The following is a 10,866-nucleotide window of genomic DNA, read 5'->3' on the forward strand; positions in this document are numbered from 1 at the left end:
CTCGTGTGTGCCCTACAGCCTCCTCTACTAGAAGGAATAAAAGTCGATGACACATAGTTGAACCAGAGTGGGTTGAGGTACCATTAGAGGCTGTTGACCTCAACCAAAGCATGTGGATAAGATGGGATCATGTGAGGCCGAAGAAGAGCAATCTTGTGAGCTATTTACTAGGGAGGGTACATGATGAGCCTCTTGCTCACCCATTTCTTAAAGGCCATCAAGATCAATCTGGACGCACGAGTTTCAAAAGTCACATGGCAGCTGTCATATAACAAGGTATCCGTGTCGTTTGCAATAGTAGCTTATCTAACTCAATACTTAGTACAACCTCATTTCATAAACCACATCGTTCCATGATTTTTACGCGTTAATCGTTTTTCCTCTGCTTATTTCGTTCAACACTAGAAACATAACTCAAATGTCTATTTACATGACAGAAAAGGTCCAGGACTCCAGAAGCCAAGGGCCTCTCAAGTCTCCACTACATTTTCAGCCTCATTCGGTTAGGCATCAAATGAAAGCTTTGGTTAAACTCAACGAGAAAGGTTCGGATTTCCATTGGTGCAAGTTCCACAACCAGTTTTGCAGGATCAACAGTTCCACCCCTCGCAGCCTTTGCCTCTGATGAAGAGCCTTCTTCCACCTTCCAATTGAGTCTCTTTTTCTCCATTCCTGTCCGTTCTTGATTTGCCGATAAGTTCATCTCTGTAAGTTTACCAATCTGTACCGGAAAAGCACGACATTATAAGAAAAGGATTCAATAGTGAACTCTGGTTAATGTTTGTGGCTCATTCTTTTACCTTCTTCCTGGGGAAGAGCTGCTTCAACTCTACATTTGCCATTACAGAAAGATCCCTGTCCTCTCCAATCTGAGCACAATTTTGAACAAGAAAAAACAATAGTAGTAAATAAAATGCGGAGGATCGGAAGTGAAGATACTGGCTCTAACAGAGTACATTATAAATAAAATGAATGAGGTACTAGAGCAGAAATAGATAGTTGAAGTAGAACAAGTGAGAGATTAGAACCTCATATAAATGTGCTAATCGAAGGAGAACTTTTCCATCATCAAGCTCCTATGCAAATTAAAGAAACCAGGCTATCACAAGTCTGTATTCTGCTGCTATCGTTGTGGTTTCTATTCAATATTCTAGGAAAGTTGAATTGGACCCCATTCTTAACTAGGTAAAATTAAAATTAAAAAGCTAAAGAGAAATAACATCCGAAATTCTAGATAAGCACCAAGTTACCTGAAGAGTTATAAGAGCAACGTTATCAGGTAAACTGTACGATGAACCAACCCCTGAAAAAGTGGTTACATGAGAATTCTTCCAGTTATCTCCATCCTACAGAAAGGGAGTCACCTATTATTGAGCAGCTCACAAGGTTAAAACCAAACTTAAATGTCTTTTCGTTTTTTTGTATTTTATAATTTCACCTGTTCAGAAAAGGCTAGTAAAAGAGGGGAATATATCTCCTGACCAAAAGTACGACGCCACTTGGCACCTTCTCCCAGGGGGTCGATTCTGAAATAAAATTTTCCTTGGATCTGATAAGTTTAACAGAAGCAAGAGGTGGACACCAAAAGTTAGGCAACCTTAAACTCTTAGGATAGTCAAAATAGTTATACCACATCTAGATATGTTCGCAACCAAAACTCCAAGTTGATCTATAACAGCACACAGTAGTCGTTGCAAAGCAGGTAGCATGTACTTACTCTTAGTCCACTGCAAACATTGTCAATACAGACGGTTTCATTTAGAGCCTCTGCCACACCTCTTGAGTCATCAAGTAGTAGTCTCCTGTGTGGTAAGAGAACAAGGAAATCCCAATCATGACTTTAATTTGTATGCTTTATGAAATAGTTACATTCATGAATGTCAATCTTATTTAAGAATAAAAACATGCCTGTGGAGCATCAGCTCTATCTGTCCATCCACCATGCTGGACCCTCCCAAAGATCGATCCACCAAAACTGAAAATTCTGTACTGTTATCTTGCATGTATATCCCAAGATTAATCTGCAAGGACAACATAAAAAAACATGTGAAGCTAATAAACTAGTACAACGCTCACCTATCCAATGACTACCAGATGGCAACGGAGCCAAAATATGTATACAGAAACATATTCATTTGATATAGAAAATCTTGAGATGGAGAAATTATTGTTCTATTTAAAAGGATATAGTGGAAACAGAACTATCATGTCTTAGAATTCATGAAATTCTAGTAATTAAAGAGTGGGACACCGTATTCTTTCAGCCATATGCACAACACCGTGCAAGTGCAAACCAAATTTTGATACAAACTTCAACTCAGTTTGCTAGTAAAACTGAAAGCTAATAAGGGCAACAGAAATAGCCCCCGCAAAGCCACATAAAAAGGAGGTTTACTTTGAGGAAGGAAAAATAAACATACTGGATAATAATTTCCAGCTATAGGTTGGTGCACTTTCAGGTCCCAATCTGTTCTATAGTCGCGAATCTGCAAAAGAGAGGGATCCTTGCATTATTTTATGCCAACAATAACTAGGAATGGGCATCAACTCCTAAGAGGCACTCTGATAGCTTTCTAAAAGTAAAAAACTATAAGTCTACAAGGTAAATAAATTTTGAGCATCAACATGATATCAAAACTACTAGATAATATATTGTAAGAGCAAGTAATTTGTGTACCCTTTCAATAAAATCACGCCCATTAGAATCAGTGTAGAACGTTTTGTTGGTAGCCATGGTAGTGGCTAGTTGAGTTACAACTTCTTTGCCAATTCCGTCATCAGTAGGCAATGGGCCAACCTGAATATGCAAACGTTTTCAATGAACAGGCCTAATAATAATTTTCAGTTTTTATTCGAACTTTCTTATTTCCTTTTTGTCTTTATTTGTAAGCTTACAATAAACTCGACTTCAACATGCTCCTTCTCTTTGTGAATTCTGGTGACCTGCACACACATCCAATGAAACATTACTGAGATTTTATTTTAGAATATAATAATGATGCTCATGTTGCTGCAAGAGAACAAAGAGAAAACATATACAGAGATAGCAAGCACTTGACGAGCAAGGCACCTGATATATCCATGCATTAATATGTTGATGCACTTCATCTATTACTGGTCCACGCACGACAGTCAGAGAAGCCTGAAATTTTAAACAACAGTTGCTAATCAACAATCTCCCAACTTATGCCCGAGTCTAAATATATTTTACAAGGTAAAAGTACACACCTTTTCTCCAGGTTTTATGAGAAACGTGCCATTTGGACGGAAGATATATGCCCCGGCATTCTAGAAAAACAGAAAAAAAGAACAATAAAGCGTTTTATATTGAAACAAGTAGATACCATAGAAAGGGTCACTTAATAATCAGTTTTCATGTCCTTCAAATTGAAAACATAAAAATAGAAAATAAGAAATATTGCAACAGAGCACTAGCTTCTATCAGCATTTATATACCTGACGAATCAGAGGAGCTTTATCATCACTGCCATTATATCCATTATAAAAACTGTAAGACTGTTCAACCAATTCTTCAACCTTCAAAAGGAATGAATAATTGAGTTAGCTACAACAATTTTTGCTTTCTATTCCATTGCCTTTTTTGGCAGTTGGATTAACAGAGCTATCACAACGTCATAAACCTGATACTGAATCGCACCAATGAAAAACAAGTATGTAAAAAGGAAATACAAGTGGAGAACAAAATGCAATCATCAGGTATAGTATCTACGCAACTGTTAGGTGCATACTTACCAAGCTTCTTCTATTGACATAGTTAGTCATTTTGCCTTGATTTGTAGAAAACGTGAGTTTCACATTTCCTTGACCAACTTCAATAGTGGACTCTTCCCTACTTTGAAATGTCTGTACAGATGATTTGGTGGAACCAGCACCTTTACCCAAAAGCGAGATAGTGTATGTGCTGAAACCGAGTGGTGGCACGGACACTGGAAACGCAAGCCAATAATTTGGTGTCTTTGTTGGAGTTTGACCCAAGTATGCCTTAGCATAGTAGTTCCTTAAGCCCACGTGGGCATCATCTAGTGGGAGAAGCTGTGATTCAATTTCTCTTCCCTCAGAATCATGAACAGTGACATCTTCATTGATAATCTACATCATTAACATAAATATTACGAAGGGAGTCATTGATTATCAACTTTGCATTCACATGGGCTTGTTCGCATGATCAATATAAAGCGGCCATTTATAGACGTTTTGTACCCCAAATACGCTAAGACTTCACCCAACCCTGGTTATCATATATATTTGGTCTAAGCACTTGAAAGGATTTTCCTCCTCGTTCTTATATTTATTTATTTCTATAATATATCAACGGAAACACTAACACAGCAGAAAGCATTAAGATAGAACTTGGAAAAGGAAGTACTCACAGGAATTCGAATTACATCATCCCTCTTCCATCCTAGGGAATTGTACACCACGACAGTCTATAGACAAGAAAACACCACCAGAAAATATACTTCACTAGTGGAATTAAAGTAACCCTTAATAGTCGATACACTTAAGAGCATGGCATACTTTATTTTCCTCACCAGTTGTTTTGCTTCAGAAAAATTCACTTCTGATGCAGGGCAATAGCTGATATTCAGAAGTGGGCACTGGAGAATCAATGAAAACAAAGTAAATGAAAAAAGGAAGAAAAGATGATAGATAGATCTGATCAACCGTTCTTCTTAGCTTGAATTTGAAATTTCACTCATTCTACTTCATTGTTTCAGTATCAAAATCCTTCTTACTGGCATAAACGTTTTAAACATACTAATCCTATCCATCTTTGCAACTACCTCATGAGTCATACTCATACTAAAGTTCAATATCCAAATTATCACCATCCATGCAGTTGAAGGTCAAGTACTAGGATATGAAAATAGCATACAAGCTCAAGGGCTCAAATTTAATTACCTGTTGAAACTTCGTAGTTGGATTTACAGATCCAGTGTATGATGCAGACTCAACCAAGTGAGCAAGTGACGTGGCAACTACTTGCTCGGCCTACACGAAGACAATGAACAAGAGAGTGAAATTTGAGTTAAATAGGTGAGGACTGAAAAGAACATGAAAGTTAAGGCTAATTCACACCTCCGTGTAACCTATCGCCAATCTTTTTGCATAATCATTGGCAACATGCTGCTTCTCTGTACCAGCGACTGCATCATGATGTTGAGCAATTGCCAAGGCATCTGCCAATGAGTCTGTGTTGGGCCCTGAATCAGTCCTTCCTTTAAAAAATTCTAGTTGCCTCGCAGCCTTTTTGTCAAGAGAAACATATATGTATGACAATAGAAAAGCTGTCATTTAACTGTAAACAATAATTCATGATACAGAGAAAAGTTACAGGGAGATACCAAATAATAGCCACTCATTGTTCTAACGTAATGTTTCAAGGCTGGTCTACTTGTGAAGTACCCTGTCCAGTAGGCATTTGTACGATCTGCATAACTGGTATGCTGACAAACTTCAGTTTTACTGTAAGGTTGACACATCAAAGGAAAGATTACAAAACAAAATAAACTTAAAACTCACGGAAAGAAATCACCGGTCTTGATTGGCCATGATTCATTTGTAGCATACTTTGCATCCGTATATATGGATGGAGTAGAATACAGAGCATTAACACGTCCATCCTTGGATGTGTCCAAAAAAAGGAAGAACAATAACAGCATAAAATAATCAACAAACCCATACAAGACAACAACGAAATGCATTCCTAATCAGTTAACATCTTTGGACATATTGTATCTTTTGGGAACGCGATAGAAAATGAAGGTAATAGCCAGAAACAACGTATCCAGTTTATCCTTTTACAGTTTTACCTCAGAACAGAGACTACAGAAAGGTTGAATCGACCAATTTGACCTCTCAGGCACAAGCATAAATGTCAAATATCATCAGTACCAATTATGATGATATTTAGAGGCACGAAAGGTGTGAGACTGTAATAATTTCATAAAACCAGCTCAGCATCAATAAAAAGTATTAAGCGGTTATTACCATGTTGACATAGTGAATGAGCTTGTCCATTTGTCGGAACCATGTGTGTGCATACTGATACATGAAATCTGTTCCCATGGTCCACATTATATGATTCGTTCGAGTTATGTTAGCCTGAGAATAAATCATTGCTGTCAGCCACCAAAATATGCCCTGTATGATAGAAAAAAGAAAAGAAAAGAAAAGAGAAAAAGTGTTTGATGAAGACAACCAAGTAATTTACCTGTGATACTGCAGTAGCAACAAAGTCATTAACACGATCATGTACATTGTAATCAAACAAAGTGATGTCATCCTTCAACAGAACAGCAATTAAGTTTAATAATTCAAACAAGTAAATATTCAATAACCTAAATGAAATATAAAAACATGTTTGCAAATCATGATGTTACCTGAACAATTGGGGAATCATCATTAACTTCAAAATAGAAACCAGATGGAGGTTCATAAGCCTCAGGGAATGCACCAGAAAAAATCTGGAACAGTTTAGAAGAATAACAAAGTAGTCAGCACATAATATTTCCTCTGCGGCCAATAAAATAAAATTAACACCACTAAATATTACATAATGACTAAAAGGAAGCATATCCATGATGACATGGACAAACCCAGAATCCCAGATGTAAAAATGTTATATAAAACAAAAAGCAATCGTTGTTCATCACCTGAGCAGATGAACCAAGACTCTTTGAACCCTGCCAAATAAATTCAAGGCTCTTGTCATTTTTGCGCTTAGCCCTATCCTGGTAATCTATTCGACCAAAGAAAAGTGAGTCGAATCCCGCCTACAACAACACCAAAATGTTGTTCACAGTGTATGAGTAATACTTTCTGGCAAAAATGCTCCGACCACAATTTCAAAAGGTGTACTCTAGGCATAGAAAAAGGAAATTTTGTGTTCAAAGGTACAGCCAAAGGCATGCTCACTTCTGCTCCCAACAAATAAGCCTGGACTGCCGAATGCCCAAAGGGGTCAATTTGCCAACCAATTCTTGGAGTCACGTCAAATTCCTTTTGAATAAAGCGATGCCCTAGAGTCGTCTGATCTATCATATCGATATAATGCGTTGCAGCCTCATCATGCATACACATTCCCCCATTTCTGAAGCATGGGGAAAAAAACAAAGCATTAGTACCAAAAGAAATGAAAAGAAACCTGCTTTGCTGTTTTTGGCACATGAGATTACATGAATTCTAATTGACCCGAGGTGACTAGCTGCTTGACTATACTCTGGATGGCGTCACTCTGATCTCTCCACCACCGCTGGAAGAATGCCTGCAGTGCAATGCAATTCAATGCATTGATTAAGCAGCAAGAGATACAAGTTATCTATGTTATGGTACCAAGTGCCAGTTTTAACCGTGGATATATAAATTTGGTAAGATTGGAGGTATACAACTTGGAAGCAGAATAGAAAGAAGAAGCAAGTAAAGAAAGAGAAAGAGGGTTGCCTGTTCGACATAAATGAATTTGCGATTCTTGTCAGCCAGCAGAGCAGGAACTAAAGAATCCAACACATTTTGCACGCAAGCCCCCTATTATCCATCCATTGAAATCAAATCATCAGAAGAAACAAACAACCCTCAGAGAAGTCAGAGAGTCAGAATCCAAAATCCAGAAGAAACCTGGATGGAATTGTTGGAGCCAACATAATACTGATCAACGGTCTTTAACCAGCCAACGTCGTCGTGGGTGTGAGGGACCAAATGGACATTGATTTTGCCTGGGACTATGCCTTGGGAAGTGTTGTATGCAATAAACTTGGAGTCGGCGACTAGAAATCCGACGACCAACGTAAGCAAGCACAAGAGGGACCGAGTCGCGGCCATTAGCGGAAGCACGATCAGAGCTCTTCTCCTCCGATGAAGGTCAGCTCTCAGCAGCTGCTGTCAAGAGTAAAAAGAGTGACTAATTTTCCAGAAACGAGCGATTCACGCTTATTAACGTAAGAAAGTAGCGTTAAATTGCATGGATGGGAAGTGCCGCCGCAAACAGCATGACACACACACCGTTGAAGAGAGAAGAGAAAGAAGCGAGAAGCGAGAGAAGAGAGGCGATGAAATGATCACTCGCTGGTCGATCAGCCTGCCATTTATATTTCTAATTCTACTCACTCTGATTTCTCTGTGCGTCTTTCCTCTTGACTTTTTTTTAATAATTTTAGTAGTTTTCTCATTTCAAGTGTACTCTACTCTACTCTTTGGTGGGTCATCTCATGGATGGCTTTGTCTTTTTACTCACCAAACTCACATTTTTACAAAAAATACTACTTTTACCGCATATATATTTGTATTATCATTTGTACTATCTTTTAATAAATATTAGAGAAAAAACTCACGTATATTGGTCAGGTTTAGACCTACCTAAAAAACTCAACAAGGACAGAGTGTCTCGAAGATCACTCAGATGCCCCAAAAACAAAAACGCAATCTGATGCAATTGTAGGAGAGGCGCAAAACCTTGTTTTTCACGAACCATACATACGGAGGTGATCGAAGTCGACAATGAAAGTGCGTATTTTCATTGGGGCAAGTTCCATACTTTCCGCACCAACCTCCTCTGCTCCATCTCGGATCTTTCTTGATTGGCGGACGAACTCATCTCTGTGACTTTGCTGATCTGAAATAGAATACAAGAACCAAGTTAATCATTCACTGATGAAGAAGGAGCATTCCATTTCAGTATTAGGGACCATGTATTTATCCGCTGCTTCTACCTTCTTCGTTGGGAACAACTTCTTTAGTTCACAACACTCATGTTTGGTCAAGGAGAATTCACCCAAAGCTCACCATTTGAGCATTCGGGCACAATGATCAACTTCAAGCGCTTCCTCACCTCTTCTGTGAAGGCCAAAAGAAGCGGAGACATCTCTATCTTGCCCAACTGATGCTTTGTTTTTATTTCTTTTTTAACGAACTGGACAGCTATCATTAGTACATGGGCAAAGCATGGGCCGGACTTGTCATAGGCTTATGTGAGAGAAAAAAATCACCTTAATTGGACTAGGCCCACTCAACTCGGTATACGCCGTATTCTTAGTCGGTGCAATCCAGTGCCGCAGGTTTGCCCTTTTAAAACCCTAATCGAGATTTTCACCTATCGGAATTCGAAATCCCACCCACTATGGAGGACACGTTCAACGTTCGAGTAGGCAAAATCTTCGGCTCTCTCCCCGTTTCCTCGCCATCGCCATCGCCATCGCCGTCGTCATCGAGCGGTCAACAGTCGTGTCTGAGCTCGCTATGGTCCCTAACCGACGAGGAAATCGAGAGGAGGGAATGGAACAGAGACAAGGGCAGCCCCGAACCCGAAGCCGAACCCCTACCCTTCTACTCAAAATCAAATTCAAGGTCGAAGAATGATTTCAGTGACGACCTGGAGAAGGACCTTCTAGACCTTGACGACGACGTCGAAGACGAAGGCGAGGAGGAGCAAGAGGCATCTGGTTCTTCCAGTCAGCCCGCAACTGAGGATAAGCCAGACGGCTACAATGAAGAGGAGTGGGAAATTAAATCCTCAATCGGCAGGGACTGTACTCTCGACTTCGAGGTGTTTCTCTCTCTAACTTTGCTGCTCTTTACAATTTGATTGATTAGGATCTCATGCCATCACTGTTTAGTGTAATTCAAATTCGAAGATGAGCAAATCGGAAATCCATACCCGTGAACACTAACTAGGCAAGATAGAGGTGCAGATGTTTATACTGAATCAAATTATAAGCTTTCGTAGTTATTAATTCTCCGATTTGCTTGAGGGTCGGGAGTTGGGACTGCCTGTTTTAACCTGTATTTGTATTCTGTATCCAGGAAGAGGAAGATGGATATGACAAAGTGGCTGTTGGCAAGGAGACTGCCGGAGATCGCTTGTATATGAGGGATGTCAACGACTATGGGATCGATATTGATACTCAAGAGGAGGTTCCTAGTTCCATTAAGGATTTCACTAGAGACCCGCGTGCTAATCACCTGGCAGCTAAGATTAGGCTCCAACAAGATGCTGAAGCAGCTCAAAAAATTGACTCCCTCAGGGTTTCTGGGAACGGCTCATCTTCTTCTATAGCTGTTGAAAACAGCTCTGAAGATGCTGCCAACCTAAAGTCGATTCTGAAGAGGAAGAATGATAATCAGATAGACTCGTCCAAAACACAAAAACGTGTCCGGTTTGATTCCAACTGCAAAAGTAACGAAGATGAAGAGGAAGCCAAAGATGTTCCTGTAGAAGCTCATTCAAATGAAAATCCTCCAGTTCCGGATTATATACGAAATCCTTCAAGATATACGCATTATACGTTTGATTCATCAGGTGATGTGGACGAGGAGTCTAACAAGCAAGCCTATATGGAATTCCTTAATCTGGTGAGAAAGTCAAATTCTACGGAACCACAGGCAGAGGATGCTTGTGTTGATCTTTCAAAACCTGTCACATTTATACCAAGAAAGAAATCAAGTGATGCTATAATGATAGAAAACGATGGGGAGTCAGAGAGACCAGGAGGTGCTCGAAGGGAAACTGCGGCTTGCAAAGTGATGCCACTTGCCATTGCAGCAGAGGATAATGAAGATGTTTGTGCAATGGAGGAAGATGAACCGGATACAGCAATGGATGGAAGAAGCAGTATACAGAGAACTGGACGCCAATACCGTACAAAAACCAGTTTGGGATTGGATGAGTGAATAATAATTGCTTCTTCACTGATAGACCGACTGCCATTTTTCGTATTATGTATTTGATATATTTCTCTAACAAAGCTGCTTATTGGCAGTCGAGTTTGTAAAACTTATAGCGATTGAATGGTTACTGGCTTGCAATTTTCCTTCTCTTAGTATTCGAGCAAGAATCAACTTTTTTGGAAC

At 39.4% G+C, this 10,866-nt stretch overlaps 2 protein-coding genes across 5 annotated transcripts; one reads left to right on the plus strand and one right to left on the minus strand.

Moving 5' to 3' along the window:
* Positions 1-318: 318 nt before the first annotated feature.
* LOC137709466 (probable alpha-mannosidase At5g13980) lies at positions 319-8,941 on the minus strand. Of its 4 annotated transcripts, none has more exons than XM_068448554.1 (30): positions 8,730-8,941; positions 8,489-8,632; positions 7,639-7,896; positions 7,465-7,548; positions 7,200-7,288; positions 6,940-7,114; positions 6,678-6,797; positions 6,405-6,488; positions 6,236-6,307; positions 6,013-6,126; positions 5,545-5,645; positions 5,367-5,460; positions 5,101-5,268; positions 4,924-5,013; positions 4,554-4,619; positions 4,392-4,448; positions 3,754-4,110; positions 3,457-3,537; positions 3,229-3,288; positions 3,071-3,142; positions 2,896-2,943; positions 2,678-2,797; positions 2,421-2,486; positions 1,909-2,021; positions 1,718-1,802; positions 1,439-1,549; positions 1,251-1,346; positions 1,029-1,076; positions 801-869; positions 319-721 (listed from the first exon to the last, which is right to left on the minus strand). In XM_068448554.1, the coding sequence occupies exons 2-30, from the start codon at positions 8,489-8,491 to the stop codon at positions 482-484; spliced, it is 3,141 nt and encodes a 1,046-aa protein (XP_068304655.1). In that variant the 5' UTR covers positions 8,492-8,632; positions 8,730-8,941; the 3' UTR covers positions 319-481. The 4 variants fall into 4 exon arrangements, with proteins under 4 accessions (XP_068304655.1, XP_068304656.1, XP_068304657.1 ...); XM_068448555.1 differs by having other exon boundaries at positions 8,473-8,632; XM_068448556.1 differs by having other exon boundaries at positions 7,639-7,899; positions 8,473-8,632.
* A 130-nt stretch (positions 8,942-9,071) lies between these two features.
* LOC137709468 (uncharacterized) lies at positions 9,072-10,826 on the plus strand. Its single transcript, XM_068448560.1, has 2 exons — positions 9,072-9,562; positions 9,820-10,826. The coding sequence occupies exons 1-2, from the start codon at positions 9,137-9,139 to the stop codon at positions 10,684-10,686; spliced, it is 1,293 nt and encodes a 430-aa protein (XP_068304661.1). The 5' UTR covers positions 9,072-9,136; the 3' UTR covers positions 10,687-10,826.
* Positions 10,827-10,866: the final 40 nt, after the last annotated feature.

Source organism: Pyrus communis, chromosome 11 (genome assembly GCF_963583255.1).
Source record: "Pyrus communis chromosome 11, drPyrComm1.1, whole genome shotgun sequence".
NCBI classification, from domain to species: Eukaryota; Viridiplantae; Streptophyta; class Magnoliopsida; order Rosales; family Rosaceae; genus Pyrus; species Pyrus communis.

Coding starts and splice junctions, on each gene's coding strand:
- LOC137709466 (XM_068448554.1), bottom strand. Junction 7,549..7,638: donor GCTCCAACAATTCCATCCAG/GTTTCTTCTGGA, acceptor GATGGATAATAG/GGGGCTTGCGTGCAAAATGT. Junction 6,127..6,235: donor TTGCTACTGCAGTATCACAG/GTAAATTACTTG, acceptor ATTTATTCTCAG/GCTAACATAACTCGAACGAA.
- LOC137709468 (XM_068448560.1), top strand. CDS start 9,137: ATGGAGGACACGTTCAACGTTCGAGTAGGCAAAATCTTCGGCTCTCTC. Junction 9,563..9,819: donor ACTGTACTCTCGACTTCGAG/GTGTTTCTCTCT, acceptor TTCTGTATCCAG/GAAGAGGAAGATGGATATGA.